The following is a 20,583-nucleotide window of genomic DNA, read 5'->3' as shown; positions in this document are numbered from 1 at the left end:
TCCCGTCCCCTAGTTTCAGCCTATAATGTAACTCACCCCTTTTCAGCTATACAAACCCAGTACATCTGAGAAGATAACAACAAATGTCCTCCAACTAACACCAACATCTTTCCCCTACTCATGGGGAAGACAGGCTTGCAAAGAGAAAGACTACCACACTATTTTCTATTCAATTGCTCAAAATTACATTGAACATAGGTTTAACACAATCTGGTCTACTAGAGGAATGTATGAGCTAATCACATGCAAACTTTCTGTTCCACATAATTGAAAAAACATTCCATGCTCTAAAACAGGATACACAAAGTAAGATTTTAGAAACTGTGACATTGAACACTAGGAAAAGGTACTGGAAAACATCAAGGGGATAGTTTTAAGACTCTCTCAATACCACAACAGCCAGATTTTAAGTTCTCTGCCAACTTTGCTAATTGTATAACAAGGAAAAAGTTTCAGACTTCCCAATTAGAGTGTAGTCTTGCTGCTAGGAACTTGCATGGGGATGTGAGCATGGCATGACCAATTAAAACTCTTGGGCTCAGAATATTAGTATTGAGCCTACTGTTTCACAGCCATTTATTTGGTAGCAATCGTTCTGGACATGGCTGCCCTTCTGCCCAAGTCAGTTTTGTTTCCACTCCCACATTCCCTCTCATTGTCACAGTCCATGTGCCTGTGAACTAACTCAACAGCATCAGTACACTCATCTGTTGCTGGCACTAGAGTAGGGACAGGTGACCTGTGCAGAGTAGGAAACAGCTGACATCCCCAGATACGACACTGATGCCTCAATAACTACTTGCTGGACTATGCCTAAACAACACAGGAACAAATGACACAAACACCCACTCAAGCACAGGGGAAGTACAAAACTGAAATGCTTGAAAAGCATTTTAAGCAACATTAATTACTGAATTAAAGATCAGCAAAGCAAACTAGAGAATACTGACACATTTTCTCAACTGACAATTCTGAAAACAGATGCCTCTTACACCTACTCTAGAAATGAATCAAATAAAAAAAAAAAAAAAACACAACAAACAAAAACCAAAACAAAAAACTGAAAACAAGTGGGAAAACCATAGACTCATAGAAGCAAGTCAGTAACCTTATTTTCCTTCAGAGACAAGGACAGAATAACATTCTGTAAAAAAAAAAAAAAGCAGTGAAGAAGTTTGTTTCTTAACCTCTTAAATGTTTTGACTTCTATGAACATCATAAATGCTTACTCCTAAACCACCCACGACTTCCAAGTGTCCTGAAAACCGTGTATCACTTCAGTATGTCTTATTTGCCATCTATAGCTTCTTTTACTAAAATGCCACTTGTTCTTTGCTGAGTTCACCGTTAAGAAGGATATCAAGATCAAAAAAGAGACTAGCAAAATATTCACTGATCACAGATTCATCGTAAGGAAAAAGTGTCTTGACTAGTTCTATTACTAATACTTATGTTGAAATATTTAGATCTTCAGATCTTAAGCATCCTATGAGCAGGAAGCAATTTTCAAATAAAAAACAACGAATCAGATGCAAAGAATTTGTCTTGCTATCACAGTAGCTGACTACTGCCACTTCTAACACACATTTGTGCAAAGTAAGAGGCCTAATACTTCTTGGCACTACTGTGTGGAATAAATCATTAATTACTAATTAGCAGCTTTGATGTCACACCTGTAAAGCCTCTGCATCTTATCACTTGATACCAATTGATCAAATAAGAGAGACTCTCTAGCCATATTCTGCCAAATACTTGTTAGTCTTCTTACATGTTACTAAACACAAGTTGCTAATAAGCTGACGATAAAAACCACACACCTCCATTCTAGCAGCAGTGACTGACCTTAAAATTATCGAAGGACTTAAAATAAAGCATCCAGCCAACTCCAGAGGTAGATTCTAACAAAAAAGACCCTGGGAAAACTAGACTGTGAAGTCTAGATTCAGCTAATGGATGATGAGATTTATAGAAGTCTTTTCGCTATTAGAAATTTTATTCCCTGTGTCCAATGTATTCTAATCTGAAAAGATCGCATTGTGGCACAAATACCTCTGAGTACAGTAGCAACAGTAGTTCCATTGACACTACAATAAAATTTGCTTGTGATTTCAAATAAACAAGCCTAAATTCTGTACTAGAATGGAAGTTGTCAGCTCAGCCTTTGTTGTCTCATACTTTATTTACTTTATTTACTATCTCAAATATTAAACAATAAAAACAGTGAAAATAATTTTAAATAGTTCACTTAAAATACAGTTGCGTCTTATTCTATCATACTGTCATCTTACCAGCAACCATATGTAGCCACCCTTTTTACAGATACATTTTTTTAAGTCAGCTCCTAACAAGGAAGAAAATCCATGATTTAGAAGCTTAATAATAGAATCATTCATCTGTTGAACTCGTGTTTTAATTAGGAGTTGTATGAAGCACACACGTATTATTAAAAGTTTCCATGAAAGAATACACCACCAACTTAATACGTAACCAGTGACTATTCAATGTCATTAGGTTGAATTACCCATGTCATCAAAACCTTGTTTTGTTTGCTTGAACTTTTAGCCAAAAAATTCTAAGGAGAGTAAAAAACCACCCTATTTTCAAACCACTTTTCCAACACAGAAATATTCACTGACATTCAGCCCTGTACAACTGAAATCAAAGGGATCACATTGTCACTGCTATATTTAACAATGTAACACTTGAACTAAGTGCAATGCTAGGTGTTTTCAAGCATTAGCAGAGAGGAAATACACCTGGACTGACAGCTACCAGGAGCCGGAAAAAACAAAGCAAAACAATCATAAGCCTCCCAGTAATGAATCACACTTTAGAAAAAAAAAAAAGCCTCGACATAATGATGCATGTTAAAAGACAGATATGTAGTTATTGGGAGTACACAGAAGAATAGAAGAAACATACAAGCTTTATACACTCACCATCTGAATTGGTTTTTTGTGAAGATCTCTTTCAGTCACCAACTTTTCTTGGTCAGTGACATAAAGGCCTTTTTGTGCCAGGGCTTGTATAACAGCATCATGACCTAGAAGTGGTTTTGCAGCATCACTCTTGAGAATAAGGCTCCCAGCACGACAGTAGAGTTCTGCAGACAGCAGCAAGTTAACAACAGGTGGTTTAATGTGCTCCTGGTCATACTGGTCTGTGTAAAACGGTTCTCGTAGTTCTTCTGGAACATTTTCTACAAAAGATAAAACAAAACAAAACACTGGTTAGTATCAGAAAGGATGGATATAGTACTAGGCTTTTTTTTATATGTATGAACTCAAAGTTATGTTAAAGGCAGTGTATGCAAGGGAAGGCCAGAATCTTTACTGGTCATCATGATATAAAACACCACAGAAAGCTGCATACAGAGGTAACATTCAAACTATAAATAGAAACTTAAGAGGAAAATCAAAGAAAAGTTCCACACTGCAAAGGCCACACCAGAAGGCCAACCTGTGGTTTATAGCATCATTATTTTAAAATTTCTTGGCTTCTCCAAATACATGCCCAAACATTCTTATTTCCTTTGGCATAGCACTATATAGGTCAGACACATACAGACAGAACAACACCCATTTAAACACAAAACCCTGTCTCTATTACAGAGGTAAAATGGAAATGGAACACTGTATTTTATCACAGAATAATTTGAGACAAAAAGGGAAACTTCCACTCAGCAACTTTCTAGGTTTCATATATGCATGAGAAATTTGATTATTGTACTATTTCAAAGGTCATGCATCACAGAATTATGCTAATCCGGCAGTTAAGCATAAATACATGGAGGTTTTACTGGAATTAAAAGAATAGAAAAGGAGGAAAAAAGATATTGTGGATTTTCTTCTGACAAAGTATTGAATTCTTACTTGTCTATTTGTCTTACTCACTTTGCTTAAAATTGTTGCTTCCCTCCTCCTTCTATTAACTGGCTTAGCACTCACAGAAAGATATGTGAGATTCTATCAAGTTTATGCTGTGATTTTTAACCTCAAAATTAGCATTCCAAGACAATCTGTTTTTCCAAATAGTTTACACAATAAAATGCAGGCAAACTATATTTATAATTGTCTACCACATAAGTTAATAGTTATAAATTAATATGGTACTAGATAAAATGAAATTAAATCACCAGTGAAGTGGAAAATAACTTACACATGGTTTCAGCCTTCACATTTCTAGGCACAGAAATGCACTACAAGATGCTCCATTTTCCCCACCTAAGCATTTCCACTCCACTGTTTTAAAATTAGTTAAGTCAACAGCACTTATGGGATAAAATGTATGTGATTCTTTCCCTGAGCCCAAATGGAAGAGCCTATTTAATTGCTACAAGGGAAAAAAGGGAATTGGAGAAGTGATGGAACTCTGAGTTCCTATCCCCTTTGCCTTCAGATGGATAAATGGCTAAGCAGACCAGGTTTGAAGCAGAGGGTTGAATAAAAAGCCGAATAAGGGTGGAGCAGGAGAGAGAGAAAAAACAGAACATGCCATCACAAGATAATGACAGATTATCTTCTTCCTCATACATATTCTATTGCAGTTCATGTGCTTCCATTATGGGCTTTGGAAGAAGAGCTAGCTGCCTTCTAGCTGTGAAAGGAGAAGATATGCATTACAGAGTGCAAAAAGGAAAAGAAATATTAACACATGCTCTCAAGTCATAAGGGTGGTAAAAAAGCGCTAAGATACCACTTCTTATTTGTTAGGTCAGAGTATGAAGAGGTAGAGAGGTATAGCTTATAATTTGCTTAAAGAGGAGCCTAAATTTGGCTAGGAAGCTGGCACCTCTGCTTTAGAATACAGATCAAAACAGCCTATCAGCAAAACTTTGTCCTTTAAAATACAAGCCTAATGCCCAACAACATTAATTTTTTACCACGTAATAATAGAACTATGAACCAAAAAAATTCTACCAGTGTCAGGCAATGATATTGCAGTCTTCTCTTGCCACTTCCCAGACTCACTTATTGACTTGACAGGACCTACACTCATCCAGTAGTATAAAAACCACTTACAATAAACTCCATGAGTTGCTGGTTACCAGCTTCCCTAGGTATTATTTCCATCTATCTCAAGTCTCCCTGTCCTTTCTTTTCCCTGTTTGTCCAAATGTCGTCTATTTAAATATTAAGGTAATTTTTCATCAAGTCCCTCATGATCCAACTCTACCTTGGTATCAACAGCTCATCATGACTTTATCCTCTATAATTCCAAATGCCAACTTTTAAAGTATCTTCATGCTATCTCCTCAAGCTAGTAAGCATTAAAAACCATCTTTTGTTAATATCTCACAAAGCACAGGCAGTAGATTTTGCCTTTTTTAAAAAAAAAAAAAAAAACAAAACCAAAACCACCCCCCCTTTTTCAATCACATGGAAGTTAGATGGGGTGGGCAACAGGGAGAAAGAGATACAGCCATCTGTAATTTCTTCGAAGACCTAAAAGAAGTCTCATTCCCATGCAAAAAAATACCCCAAGACAGAAGCAGTTAGCTATGCACAAACAGAAATCACATACTCTGTATTTCAGATTCACTGAAGACAATGGCAGACTTCAAGTCTGAAAATTTCAACCAGAAGACAAATCCAAAGACAGGAAGTAACAAACCCATCATCTGTTAATACATAATTTATATCTTCCATATCACCAAAACAGACCCTAGAGTGACAAGTTAAGATGCAAAAAATGCATTTATCATGGAAGAATCATGTCCATTACCAGGGTTTAGTAATAAAAAAACCTAAACCTCAAGACACTGAAAAAAAAAAAAACAAACAAAAAAATAGATAACTATCGAAAGCAAATGGATTTAAGGGATATTTCTGCTTCTGAAAAATATAGCAAAAGACAAAATGAGATTTACAACATTTCTTTTACTTCACTGGTGTTCATAAAAATAAATCTGGAATAGAAAGTTATTGGTGGTCATAAAAATTAAACCAGAAAAATAAATTTATTAGCAAGACAGAATATAGAAACAAGGGGATAGGAAGAGGAACTGTGTCTACAGACATATTCTGAATTTATAAAACCAGAAGATGTCAAAGCATACAAATAAGAAATCTCTGCTGCAGCAAGATGAGAAGTCTTCACAAAAATTCCTGTCAGATACCCCTTCGCACAAACAGTAACACATGCACTTTCCCCCGTTTGTAACATGTATCAAACTGTTCGATATGAGAATAGATCTTGATAGAAGATTCAAACTGTGTTCTCATTTTTGTTATAGTTCGGGGAATAAAAAAAAAAAAAAAAGAGTGCAGCAGCTAGACATCAAGGAAACTTCCTGTCACTGATCTCAAAGTAACAGCCCTTCCAGAATCGCACGCATTGTCGCTGCATTCCTGGGGAAGGGGCTGCAAGGCTACATCCAGTTCTCAGCAACCTACAACCAACAGGGTCAAAAGCCTTTATTCACATTACTGGCAGGATTAGAAATTACTCAACGGCTCTGTTAGGCTGAGAAGAATCTTAACACTAAATCCCAATATGTGATTTTTACCAGTCCCTTTCCGTTGCCCAGCTGACAAGAGTCTTTCAAGATTAAACTCTGAAGTAAATGAACAGTTTTAAAATAAATACCCTGTTGCACCTACTGTCATAAAGTACCATTTGACCTTGAAATTTATGGCAAAGTATAGCAATTTTGCTGGAGAGATACACTGGGAACAGTGCATTCAGGGCGCTGAGCACATGAAACATGAATGAGACCATGGGAACTGGGTCTGTTTCTGCTGGTGAGGTGGCGGGAGGATCTAACTGCGCTTTCCAGCACCCTGCAGGCAGGTTTCAGAAACGTGAACTTGGACTGGGCAGTGAAGTGACAAAAGGGACTGGTCACAAGCTGCCAAAAGGGAAATTCCAACTGCACAGATATGAAGAAACTCTTTGCAGTGAGAGCAGAGCACGGGCACAGGTTGCCTGTGGACAGGACTGCAAAACCACCATCCATGGGGACTTTCAAAACCTAAGTGGACAAGGCCCTGAGAAACCTCTTCTGACTTTGGAGCCAGCTCTTCTTGTAGCAGGAGGTTAAACTAGATGATCCCCAGTGACTGCTGTCACCCTATTTTTTTTTTTTTCCCTAAAATTATCAACAGGATCATAGGTTTCAATTTGGAAGCCTTTTCTTGGTATAGGTTTAAAAAAGAAGTTTGACACTTTTAATTTTGTAAATATTAAACCATGAAGAGAATAAATTTAGCTAATGCACAAGTTCAACACAGGGAGAATAACAAAACGGAAATACCACATAGCCCAAAACAGTAACATAATTTTAAGAATCAGGTTAACTTTAAAACAGTATTCAACATATCCTCAGGTAATTTTTCCAAAAATTATGATGGACTGAAAAGTCCTGCAGATGTTCTCTCTAGAACAGGAGGGAAAAAAAAAAAAAAAAAAAAAAAAAGGACTTATTCCAAGCTTCAAAAGCAAACAAGGGATTTTTATTTCTCCCCACCATGAGACAGAATTGTAACTTAAGTTTCAATTTAAACAGACCATTTTAAAGGTAAGGAATCATCTCCACATAACTCACAGCTACCACCCCTGAATTTACCTGTAAAAGCTCTTTTATAAACAAAACTCTGCTGAGGTAAGTGTGAATTACTCCTTGGAAGACGGTATGAATGTCTCTCTTGGAAAAAAATTCCTTGTATTAATGTGAAAAGTTTACACTTTCTTTAAAAACAAACATTTTTTTGTAAAAAGTTTCCAGACTTCCACACAGATGAATTCAATCCTTTGAGTTACACGACTATTGAGTTCTTCAAGTTTATAAGAGTGAACAACTCCAGATTTATGAGTGTCTGCACTCAGGAAGTCCAAAAGCTTAGTAGTCTTTGTCAACAAAGTGTCCCTTTTTTTTTTTTTTTTTTAAATTCCTGAGTATAACATGAATAAGTAAAAAAATTTCACTACTGTTTTCTAATTAAAATATACATAATTCTTGGGAGCCACAAAGCCACATAGTCCATCAGCCTAGAAAACTTCCATCTCCACAGATTACTGATGTCAATCAACAAAGACATTACAAAAAAAAAAAAAAAATGTTTGTGGAAGTCTGAGATTTAATAAGGAATTATTTAGTGAAATTTCTAATTTCTTTAGCCACTTCCTAGTGCAAACCAGTAGAATAATTAATGCCAAATCTTAGTTGATTCAATTACTTGATAGTTTTCTGAAGGACAGCAAAGGTATGCTTTTGCCACAAGGTAAAAGTATTATGCTATTTCATTCTGACTCCCAGGATTTGGGTGCCACATTTGCCATTTGGGCACAGGAGCGCCAAGCTGCATGGAATTCAAGAGTCTGAGGACTAAGAACAGGTCAGAGAAGTGTAATTATTTTGGTTTTGATTCATTTTTGTAGTTGCCTCAGTAGAAGGAGGAGACATTTCAATTTGCTCTTTTACTTTGGAGACACCTTCATGAGCTATGGGCTTTGATGAAGATTCCGGTTCTTAAGATTTATAGAACATTAGTAATCCATGGATCAAACTGACACTAGTGAATAAATAAAAATCATTAAAGTAGATTTTTTTTAATCAGCAAGCGGAAAATAAAAAGACATGGTTGATATTAAAAAATAATCTGTGCTTTTTGGTTTGTTGACTCAGTCTGCCAGTTACATTGTTCTTGGCTGGCAGGCAGCAGGTGTACTTCTGCCCAGGGGCAGGCACCTAAAAGGTCAAACTCTATAAATTTATGGCAGACTGAATTTCAACATCACAATTCTTAACTCAGCCTACCTAAGCTGAACTTGAGAGATCCTTGGATTTACCATCACAGAAGTGATACGAATAAACAGACCTAACCTTCCCGCCTTGCCATGTTACAAAAATAGACCACTATCCACCACTTTAACAGTAGTTCTGCACTTACAAGGAGTTCTTTATTTGAAAAACCATACCAAAACAAAAACACAAAAAACCCCCAAAACATCCAAGGAAAAACATACAAAGGCTCTACCTTCACAGCCCATCCAGACTTTGAACACTAAGATTCACATAAGGAATGCTCTACTGGGTCACAGTAATTGTCTATCCTGTCCAGTACTCTGTTTTCAGTAGCACAACAGGAAGTGCCATTCAAAGCATACAGAATTTGTCTGGTAGAGGCATCCTCTATTAAAATGGGCAAGTTCAACATCTACTTCACTAAAACCTATGTATTGATTCAGGTTTCAATAAACGAAAGAATGACTTAGAATTAACCCTGGCAATAAAGGGATCAGTTCTTAACATAAATGCCTTCTGAACTTGTTTTTGGGAAAGGTAAGATATGAGAAATATAAAAGTACAGTTATAATCCCATCTCACTCAGCTAGCACCCTTATGACTATTACAGTCAAGATAAGATTTAAATAGCCGATGGAATAGAGCAAATGATTGTTTCTGAAATTTAGAGATTAACACTATTTCTTGAACTATTATAAGACTTTAATAAACCAAAGACAACTTTTTGCCAACCATAACTAGACAAACATGAGATGACACATCTGCTTTGGTGTCTGGCTTACAGGTTCTCTTAGTTTAAGACTACTTCTAATTGAAAAAAGAAAACACACAGGAAACAGCTAGAACTATACAACTCCTACATTACGCCAGTAGGTTTCAAACACTACATTTCAACTCCATAGCAAAAAGGTTTATTTCTACCACCTGATCCAGTAATAATGTATTGTCCAAGAAAAGGGGTGGATAGATAAGTGGGGATAGGAAGAACTCACTAATTTTCTTGCATATTCTTGAAGGTTTTTCACCCCCACCCCGTCTTCCAGAATGATCAGCAAAAACATTAATGTAGAGCCCTGGGTTTACCAAAGCAAGTAGTTAAAAGTTATGACTTTCAGGAGTGGAATTGTGTCCAGTTGTGCTCATTAAAATGCACCAGCTAGATGTAGAAATGAAATTACAATACATCTCATATCAACAAGGTAGTAAGTTTCTGATTAACAGCATACAAATACTCTTACAGTCTGAATGAGAGCCACCTTTAAACATGGAGTCACTAAAGTAATGCAACAGAGTACCCTAAATCTTGGGGGGACAAAGTTAAAATATATCTGCAGCAGCAACTGCAGGTCAAAAAATATAAAAGAAACCAGGTATAGGTAGAAGAAATATATTTCATCTCATCACCTGGCATAGGTGAGCACTCAGCCACAGTCTCTTTGTCAGATGTATTACATCCTGAAGACAGACACGTCAGTTGTAAAGACAAACCAGGCTCGGAATAGGCTCAATGACATCAAGTAACGACATCAAGTCATGGAAAGAACAGATTATTAACTATCCCACCACCTGAAGTCTATCACCTAGTAAGAACCCTGACATCTGCTAACTCGCCAATTCACCTTCCTGTACTTTTGTACATGCACAGTCTACAACCTGAGATGACTCTGCCAAACCTAACAGATCCAGAAAGTCATACAATTTTGTTTACTTTAAAAAAGTAATTTACAGTCAAATCATGTTTAAAAGGTGTTTTATAGAAAGGAGTGTAGTCTAAGTAGACCATCTCAATAGATCAGTCCAACTGATTTCAGTAGGAATGACCAAAGTACCAATTTGTCAGCAACTATTTTAGATAGATGGTGGGAAGGAATCTATTGAAAAAAAAAAAAAAAAAAAACACACCAAACCCCACAAACAAACAACTTTCCCCTCATAAGAATCTCAAACTTCTGCTTTTATACTCCAAACTCTTGTGCAAGTTTTTGCTAGCTGCCATACTGAGTAAAAGTAAAGAAATTAGGTCTGCTAGGAAGATTAAAATATGTTCTGGCCTGCAACACCCAACATAACAAATGAGAATATTTAGTTAAAACTTGTTTCTGTCAGATACACAATGTTCATTTCCTCCCCTCTTGGTTCTACTGGCAACATTTGCAAACAGCAGTAAGTAGCTGCATATGAGTTCTGAAAATATCAATCATCAGGAGAAAGCTGTTTTTAAGTTTCTTGGGTAATGTTTAGGTGCAGAGGATGCAATTTGTAATCTACTGCTTCAGACACCTATAGAGGATATATTTAATGTTAAAAGGTGGATGGTCTATTTTATTTTTACTGCAGAAAACACAATGTTTAGGACAAGCACTCAAGACTTGTGAAGCTTTTACTTAGTTTTTACTTTATTCCTGTCAAAAAACCTTCATGCTATACCAATTAAATTTATTACTGTAGCAGGATGATACTTTGTATGGACAGAACAACAGCAACAGATTTAACTTGACTTTAAAATTGTTCCCCTAATTTTCCTAGAATCATACATGTCAGAGGTAGTCTTAACTTAGTAACTAAAAATTGGATGCAAAACTGTCTGAAGAACAATTTTTCATGAGTACTCAGAGGTCCCCTATCAAGGGGGAAGAATGTGTACTTCAAGAATGAGTATCTTAATTTGTAGTAGCTGAGGTTAAGAGAAGCAATTCCAAGCTACAGAGGGATTGAAAGCATTTTGGAGGACAAAATTATAATCCAAGATGATTCTGATAAATGGAAGAAGTGGTTTCAAAATAAGATGCAGTTATATAAGTATAGCTGCAAAGCAAGAACCTACAACTATACAATTACAAGATGGGAACAACTGAGTAGGCAGCAGTTCTGCAGAGGAAGATATGGAGCTACACTGAATCACAGACTGAATGAGTCAACAATTCTAGGCTGATGCAAAAATGACAATCATATTCTAGTGAATAAGTAAGAGTATTATAGGTTGGAAAAATGAAGTAATTCTTCACATCTACCCTGTACTGGTAAGTATTTAGCTGGACTATTAGACCTAGGAATTCATGCAAAAACAACCACAGAAAAAAACAGAGGGAAAAAAAAAAAAAACAACAAAAAAACCCCAAAAAGATAGAGTCCAAAAAAGCTTGACAAAAAAAATTAACTCAGAAGTAGTCTGTTTTGTCTCAACAGCAGAACAGAGAAAAGACACCATCTTCATTATGTGGAAGGTGTTATAAAGAGGTAAGGTACCCACCATTCTCACATCCACCAGGAATAGGATAAATACTGGATTTTCAGTGCAGCAAAAGACATTAAGATTATTGTGCTGTTCTAACATCCAGAGACAAATAAAAATTCAAATTGACTAGCAGACATACCATGGAATCTCTGTAATTACAGATTTTCAAAGAACAGGCTAAACAAACATCTGTCAGGAACCATGTATATTTAGCTCAGCCTGTCTTTAGGATGGTGAATGGATAACAAATTTTCCAGCCACATTTTCTATTACTATTAGAGTGAGAAGACAAAGACTTCACACTCCAAAATAATGAAATGCAGTTCTGTTGTTTCAAAAATGAAATGACACAGAGTAACACAATTATTGTGTTATACAATTAAAAATATTCCTATGAAGTTGGTACCGTTATAATTTTAAGAGGAATTACGTATTATCAATACAAAGCAGTCATTTCTTTGGAAAGCAGTTTTTCTATACTGAAATGGTTAACTCCCCATCTTTGGAGTTCATGCTGAAAGTTAGTGTTTACAGATTTAATTTCTAAGGTCAAACATGCTTACTTTCATACTTCACACTTGTTAATTTTCCCCTTTCAGTTACTGTGACTTGCATCACTTAAATCATTTGGTTACTACAAAGCATTAAACGCGACCTGTCCTAGCACTGATATATTTTCTTGAAGGAAAACATCAAGGCACAAAATCTTATGCTTAAACATGAATGCTGTCTTCAGTTAATATTTCTTTTAAAATTCTTCATACAAGATGCCTTCAACACAACTGTTCGTATACTCTTTAGATACCTTACTAATAATACAACTTACTTGAACTTGCCTGTGTTATGGGCCAGACTGTTATTGCAGCTTGGCTGAGTACAACAGCAATACACAGCTGGTCTCTCAGTTTTTAGACACAGATATATATCATCAAACAGCAGAAGTCACTATTAAATGTTAATGAACAGTACCTATTTAAAGTCCTTTTACAAGAGAGTTCTCTTCACAACACCTAACCAAGCTGTATCCACAGTCTTGATTGTACTAAAATATGCTTTTAAGGATGTGAAGTATGTCCACTGAAAGATGTGCCCATCTGATATATAAAGATTTAGATTTCTTCAACGGATACATGATTGCAACTTACTCTTTTCATTAATCAAAATGAATGGCATTAATTTATTTCAGAGAGGGTGGGGAAAAAATTCTTCACTTCCCCTGCCCACTTAAGGAATTCTAACATTTCTTGGATAAAAAAAGAAATAAAATGTGGCATACATATATACAGTAATCATTCTTTATATTTCCTTTGTACAAGTGTACATAGTAATAAGTAGAAGACACGACTGGGGTTGTGGTCTGAAGAACTAAAATAATTTAACAAACCCAAACTTCCTTCCTTATTGGAAAAGGTGAAGGTCAGTTCTTCTGCTTCACTCCAAGTGTAAAGGAAGTGTTTGTATTGCAGACGTGCATGTCCTGTATACTGTTTTTCCCTACTTCAGCCAAACTCTTCTTTGAGGCTACTAATGATACTAACCTAGTCGAAGAACTGTGAGATCAGAAACACTACAACTGTGTACGTTTACCTCTCTTCCTGCTATTATATCATGGCAGTATTTAGAGGACAGATGGAGCTATTACCTCCTCTAATCTTGTTTCATTTCTGCATCTCCAAACCACAGCAATGAAGAACAAGAGTAAATTAATTCGGTTTGGATCACACTTTCCGTAGAAAGTAGCAGAAAAGTACCCTGCAGGTTGCTTTACACATCCAATAGAAATTCAACCAATGTAAACCAAGACATTTCAACCACAGGCTAAGAATTTGTCAAATTCTAGCAGAAAAACGTTTTCAGTTTAAAATGCTGGTTTATATAATTGCACAAACACTGTACATCCAGAATCCCAATAGTCGAGCCTATAGAACCAAGCTACCTAAAGATAACGGTCTCTGAAAACGTTCAGTCAAGCACTTCCATGGACTTACACTACTACTGTTTTACCTCTCATGTCTGAATAGCTATTAAAACCATATATAAAAATGTTACAAACTTGCCCAGGTATCACAGAAGAAAGTAAGTAGAGTTTATTGACAAATCTTTATATGGAAACACTATTTTGATGTTTTTTCTTTCTAAAGTAATGAACATGCATTTTATTTCAGTAGCTACTGAACTTACTGAAATTTCACTAGGTTCAACCACTTTGAAAGTAGCTTTCTAGAAGCACCACATCAAATATCATCAGTTGCCAGGGGTATCATAAAGGTATGTATTTGAATAAGGTTAAAAGCTTAAGAATGCTCTAGCCTTAAATACAAAAGGTACAAAATTCCAGGAGGAACATCTTCCTGTTATTCTAAGAATAAAAATATTGACTATTAATATCTAACTCACCTTTCAAAGAAAACCCCTATTTTTAATCCATAGAGAATTGAGTGACTAATATACTACAGCTATATTAAAAAAAATAAATCCAGCTTGGCAAACTTTCAAAATGCTTCCCTCAGAAGACCTCTGTAAGTCTGGCATTTCTCAAGGCCCAACAATATTTCACGCATAGAATAATAGGTCTGGTATTCCTCAAGGCTCAGGTTTTCAAAGACAGGCCAGTGATGCCTTTTGGAGACATTACAATCAATTCCATTTATGCTTACAGACAAGGAGAGCCTTCTGTATTGTGCAGGCCAAAAACTGGCATTAAACGCTCTTTTTCCTGAAACCTTACTGCTTAACCGCTCAGATGACTACAGGCTACTGTCACACACGTCAAAACTAACAGCACGTATCCATTTCCATTTCTGGCCCCCAATTCAGCTCTTAAACAGTATTAGGAAAATCCACAAGACAACAAACATGGATTGCTGGTGGGTTGTTTTTTTTTTTTTTTTTTTTTTGTTTTTTTTTTTTTTTTTGCATTCTAGAAGTGCAACCTGGGGAATAAACAAAACACCATTGACAGAGTTTGACTCCTCAAATAAAATATACAAAGATCGCTCGTTAATAGGAACAGTGGTATTAGCCCCAAAAGCATACAGGTAACTAAAAGCTGAAAAAAAAAAAAATTAAAAAGGCAAACGAACGAACAAACAAAAAAAAACATTAAGAAAACCCCAACCCAGAAGGTGCAAGGTAACCTAAAGGCGAGGGAACAGACCCAAACCCTTACCTACGCAGCTCCTCCCTTCCCTCCCCAGCTCCTCCGGGAAGGGCTCGCACGTCGTCAGGAGCGAAGCGACCGAGCAGGAACCACCATCAAAGAAAGAGAAGAAGACGCCACCTACCTGTCCCAAAGGCTTTGGCCACCAGCCAGGCGAGATTACACGCGATTTTCGCTCGGGAGAAGTCATAATGGTCAAAGGGTTTGATGGCAGGAACAATGAAAGTCTTCCTCATCTCCTTGGCGTCTGCGGCATCCCCCATCTTCTCCGAGGACCGCTGGCAATTCGGAGCTTACATGGTTCGCCCTCCTCCCGCGGCCGGGCGGGACGGCTGTAAATACGCCGACAGCAGCTGAGGGCAGCGCCGAGCCCAGCTGTCCGTAAAGGGCTAACGCCGCCTCCCGCCTTCCTCTGCACAGGAATGTGGCAGAGCCCGAGTGTCCTCTTCTTCCTCCTCCTTCTCGCTCTTTGTCTCAACTCACCCGCTCCGCCACCACCCACCCTCCGAAAAACGACCCGCGGCGGCCCCGGCCGCCCCTTCCCGGGGGAGACCCTCCGGCCAGGGCTGGGCGCCCCAGGCCGCCGCGCCCTCCGGCCCCCCAGCCCGGGGCGGGAGGCGCCGGCAAGGCCCCCGCCGCCGCAGCAGACCGGGACGCGGCCCTTCCCAGCCCCGGCCGACGCGCCGAGATGTCAAAACGCCGGGGACCGGCCCCAAAACGCTGCGCAGCCCGCCGCGCCGCCCCAGCCCAACCCAGCGGCGGCCTACAGCGAACCGGGAACAACCCCCACCGCTGCCGCCCCTCAGCTCGGCTCGGCTCAGCGCGGCGCGGCCCGGCCCGGCCCGGCCCGGCGCAGCGCCCGCCGCTCGTCCCAGACACCGCCGCTGCGGTTTTCCACCCGCGGCTGCCGCACTGGATGGGCGAAACGCGGCTGCGCATGCGCCAGCGCCGCCACCTCCTCCCCTCTCGGGCGGGGCTGCCCGCCGCCGCCGGTGGTCACGTGTCCGCCGTCGCCGCACCGGGGGATTGTTGGCGTCGGGCCGGGACGCGCCGCGAGGGCGGCTTAGCTCGGCGGTAGCGGGAGAGAGAGAGAGAGAGAGAGAGAGTGAGTGAGAGAGAGCGGGGAGTGGGGAGCGGAGTGTTTCCCGCCGACGCCCGGCTGTGGGGAAAAGGCGTGGCGTCTCCCGGCCGGTGGGGCCTACGGCCGGCGTCGTCCCTTTCTGTCAGCGGGGCCGGGCGGCCCTTCTCGCGCGCAGCTGGCGGCCGCCGGCAACGTCTTCCGGGCAGGTGGGAGCCGCCCTGGGCCCCGCGTCCCGCTCCGCCCGCCCCTGCGTGCTTGGCCCTTCCCGCTTTTAATTGCGTCTCTGCATGAATTTATCGGGTCGTAAGGCGACAGAGCCTTAAAACGGTTCAGGGCCTGTTCGTGCAGTAACTGTGAAAACAGGCGGTTGTAGCAGTTTGCCCTAGAGCCCATCTGCTCTCTCGCTCACCAGTACCTGGGCTGGTTTTGGACATGTATAAAAACACTTCAACAGCGGTCTGTGTGGAAAGAAGCATTAGTCACAGCAGGAACTGGTAGCTGGGCGATTAATGGTTTGCATTTAAGCAGGGTTGGATGAGTTAGCTTTGAAGTGCGGGGCTGAGGGGGCGGCCGTGGCGGTAGCCAAGTCGGGGGTGGGGGGGTGGGGGGCGGGACCGTAGCGCCGGGGGGTAGGAAATTTGTGCTTTTTGGCAACAAGTAGTTATTGTCTTGGTGTCGTGTAGGAGCGTGCTCTCCTTCCCCACCAGCCTGGCTGGTGAGCCAGCTTAAGAAGCTGATCTGGCCAAATAGGTTCTTTTTGTAGGTGTTTTTTTTTCTGGCTGAGCTATTTTTAGTCAGTAAAGCACTAACTCCTGATTTAACAGTAATTATTAGATTTTTTAATTTTTTTCCTGTTGTGGTAATTTAGTGAATGTCTAAGGGTTCGACATTTGAAGAGATTATTGCTGATTGTCTCCCCATATGCTCTCTGGGATGGGATTCCCAAACTGTCATGCATACCACTCATAAGCAGTACATAGCTAGATACAAATCAAGGAGCTGCTGTTGGCAGTGGTCAGCAGAAGGGAGGGGAGGAGGAAAGTTTAGAAATCTTTGCTGTAGCAGACTTATGACTGAAATTCCCAGATTCTCTACAGCAGAAATAGGAATAATAATCCCAAATTAACATACAGGCATGACTTGGGAACATGATCTCTATTCAGGAAGAGTATATGCTTAATTTTCAACAACTGAAGTAAAACCTGTATTTGCACGTTTTCCTGAACTATTTTTGTATATATGCTTTGGAAATAAGTTATATTAGATACTTAACATTATTTTAAATAGTATTTCTATGTTGCTACTAGAAAACTGGTTTAATTCTTCCTGTATATTTAGCAACAAACACCATGAATTCATAAGCTTCAAAACCTCAGATGATTAGAGCTAGGCAAAAAATCCATATGTCCCAGATCCCAACTCATTTGTTTATTGTGTGACTGAAAAAATACTTAAAAGTTAGATCAATCCACAGGAAAGCACGTTTAGGAAAACTATAATGCCATTATTTATGCATGGTGGATATAGGATCCACTTTGAGAGGTCAGAAGCTTACAAAATACTCCCTATAAAATAGTATGAACCTTTCAGAAACAAATTTCTTACAGAAATGTGACATAATCTAAATAAGGAGTCATTAGTTACATTTAATGTACTCTTGTATTTATCATCTATTTGTATGTACTCGCAAAACATCACATACACATATGTACTGTGCTATACACTGAGACTAGTGACACTTACCTGAAGCAAATAAAAATGTGGTCTGATCTTCCATAATTCTTGCAATTGTGAGTCCTTTAAAAAAAAAAAAAAAAAAAAAAGAAGAAGAAAGTATTGTTTTAGAGAATGCATTCCAATAATGTCAATAATTACAATTATGGATAGGTACCTATTTAAATATGGCTGCCAGCCTAATTTAAAATGCACTAATTTTTGTGGGTGCAGCCTTTGTGCCGATGAAACCTGATCAGAGTCCCAACAAAAATCTAAAAAAAGCTGTGTTGTGGTAACTGCAGTCAAAGTGGGTTTTTAATTTACCCAGTGCTCTTAGAAGTGAATGCATGAATGTAAAATCTAATATGTGTAAGTGAAAAAGCAGACATCATGACCAGTTGCTGGACTTCTTGTGCTAGTTCTTCTACTTTTGCAGACATGCCAAAATGTGATCTTGCTTATTGCATTATCAAAGATATTAACAGTCAACATGGAAAATTATTAAAATTTGCTCTAATTGTTCAGAGTAGATAAACAGTAAAACTGAATGAGGAGTCATCCCTTTCTGTTCTGCTCCTGTTTATCCATCTTAAAATATTTTAAGTAGTGGTAATCTGTACACAGTCTTTCTACTGTAAAGTGTTTTATACTTTAAAGTTCATTCCAAGGGGAAGGACAAAGTATTAAGGGTTAAAACAAGCAGCTCACAGATATTTTTTTTTTTTTAACCTTCTTTTTGTCTTAATTTCCCCTCCCTTCCTCTACCCCAAATTAGAAACCCATTTGACTGGTTTTATCCTGTAATTACATCATAGGCCTGATTCTTCACTGTCATGTGTCTAGCCATTTACACAGTGGGTATACCAACCCTGTAGTCACTGTCAGGCAACCAGAACAAATATAACCATGAAGCTATGAATAATGATGTAGTTGACAGTTGTTGCTGATAGTATTTGCCTTGGGAGACAGTAGAATGAGCCTTGACTAACAGTTTTATACTTCTGCTTTTTCACTTGTTTTAGGATTCACTTGGCTATATATAGAGTAGATGCCTTGGACTAAATTCAGGCTAATGCTAGAGAGCGTGCAAGCTGGAGTGGGATTTCATGCGTAATTTCTTCCTTCACAGTTCTTGGTAAAGGTAAAGTAAAACAGTTTAAATTAGCAATACTATTACTGTTTTTTCTGTGGCACTTGTCTATAGCCAGATTCAGCAGTACTGAACAGACAGCTTATCAGGCTACCTACAAAGGGTAGCACAAACATTCCCATTTCAGATGAGCTGGTTGTATTAGGGCAAATCCACAAACACAGCAGTTCACAGCAAGTATTCTGTCATGTAATGCTTCAGTCTTGATGTTGGAAAAAAGATAGGAATAACATCATGAGGACATTATCTTTAATTGCTGCTATTGAATTTGCGTGTTTAAGATGATCCCATCTGTTTGCCTTAGCTCAGAAGATATCAGTCATAGAAATGGTAGTGGCTGAGGGGGAGGGGTGTGCCCTGTAGCCTGTAACCTCTGGCAGAGAGGCAACATGAACAACTTCATGTGGTTCTGTCAGACTATCAACATACCAAGAACCAGTCACATCCCAGTGTGGTCCTTAAGAAACATGCTTGTTGACTTCAGTGGGTTTTGTGTTGGATATGTGAGGTTGACCAGGTAATCTATAAATTATTCTGTAAGGTTATTGCAGCCTAAAGATGCCCTGTGAAATGGCATTACTGATATTCCAGCCTCTTAAACTTTGGATGTTTTATTATATATACTTCTGTATAAGTAATGGTAGAACCAGTAGAACTGTAAGAGTTAAGAAATTATATTTTTAAATAGGTATTGTCAAGTGGGTGATTGTCTGAATTTTTAAACCTCTTTGACCTTATTACTAAAATGCATGTATATAGTTTCTGTAAGGTAGGAGTTTTACTGGAGCATGATTTTGGAGTGGAGTGTGTTCTTCCTGTTTCAGGATGATAAAACAGTACAAGAGCAGTTAAATAATTATTGTATTTGAAATTCTGCTATTAATTTGTAATCAGAAAGTGCTGAGGCATTTAAAAGTGGAAAAAACATTTTACCAACTTTACAGATTCTAGTAGAGTCATGAGTCAAAGGGAAAATAAAGCTTTGTGTGACATTTTACTTAGATTGTCTGTGATTTTTCATACAGTTAAAAATTAAAAAAGGAAAAAGGTGGAGTAATAGCTACTTTGACTCATTTACTGATGAAATCTGAACAACCAAAAAGCTGCCCAATGAGAATAAAATGTGGTACCTAACAGTCACTTCTCTTAATACTTGGATATTACTGGTTTCATTTCCTGAACTTGGCTTTGGCCTAATGTAACTCCATGAAGGGGGAAAAAAAAAATCTACATCTTCCCCCTCCCTGAGTTCCAGAGTCACCAACCAGGCAACGAATCTGTCCTCTTCTTGTGGTCTGAGAGGCAAAACCTCTTGTCTCTGTCAACACTCATGGCTGGTTGGTTTATTTGTCTTTTTTTCTGGTTACTTTAGTGTCTTCTTTTCTGAGATGCTTTTTAAATTTATTTTTAATTTTTAAATCTGATTTTCACACTGGCTGCTTTTGTGTTTGCCCATCTCCTGGAATTGTACTTGTGCTAGGGAGTTTTAGATAAC

General features: G+C 38.7%; 1 protein-coding gene across 5 annotated transcripts in view; it reads right to left on the bottom strand.

The window, feature by feature from the left end:
- Positions 1–16,048, bottom strand: part of CAMSAP2 (calmodulin regulated spectrin associated protein family member 2) — an 88,801-nt gene extending 72,753 nt beyond the window's left edge. For all 5 annotated transcript variants that reach the window (XM_033000488.2, XM_033000489.2, XM_033000490.2 and 2 more), the window contains exons 1-2: positions 15,266–16,048; positions 2,940–3,199 (exon numbers count right to left, since the gene is read on the bottom strand). In XM_033000488.2, coding sequence (XP_032856379.1) covers positions 2,940–3,199; positions 15,266–15,404 — 399 coding nt within the window. In that variant the 5' untranslated portion in view covers positions 15,405–16,048. The remainder of the gene's footprint in view (positions 1–2,939; positions 3,200–15,265) is intronic.
- Positions 16,049–20,583: the final 4,535 nt, after the last annotated feature.

Source organism: Tyto alba, unplaced genomic scaffold (assembly GCF_018691265.1).
Source record: "Tyto alba isolate M040663 unplaced genomic scaffold, T.alba_DEE_v4.0 Super-Scaffold_1000006, whole genome shotgun sequence".
In the NCBI taxonomy this organism is placed as follows: Eukaryota; Metazoa; Chordata; class Aves; order Strigiformes; family Tytonidae; genus Tyto; species Tyto alba.
This window is presented reverse-complemented; position numbering and strand designations above follow the sequence as displayed.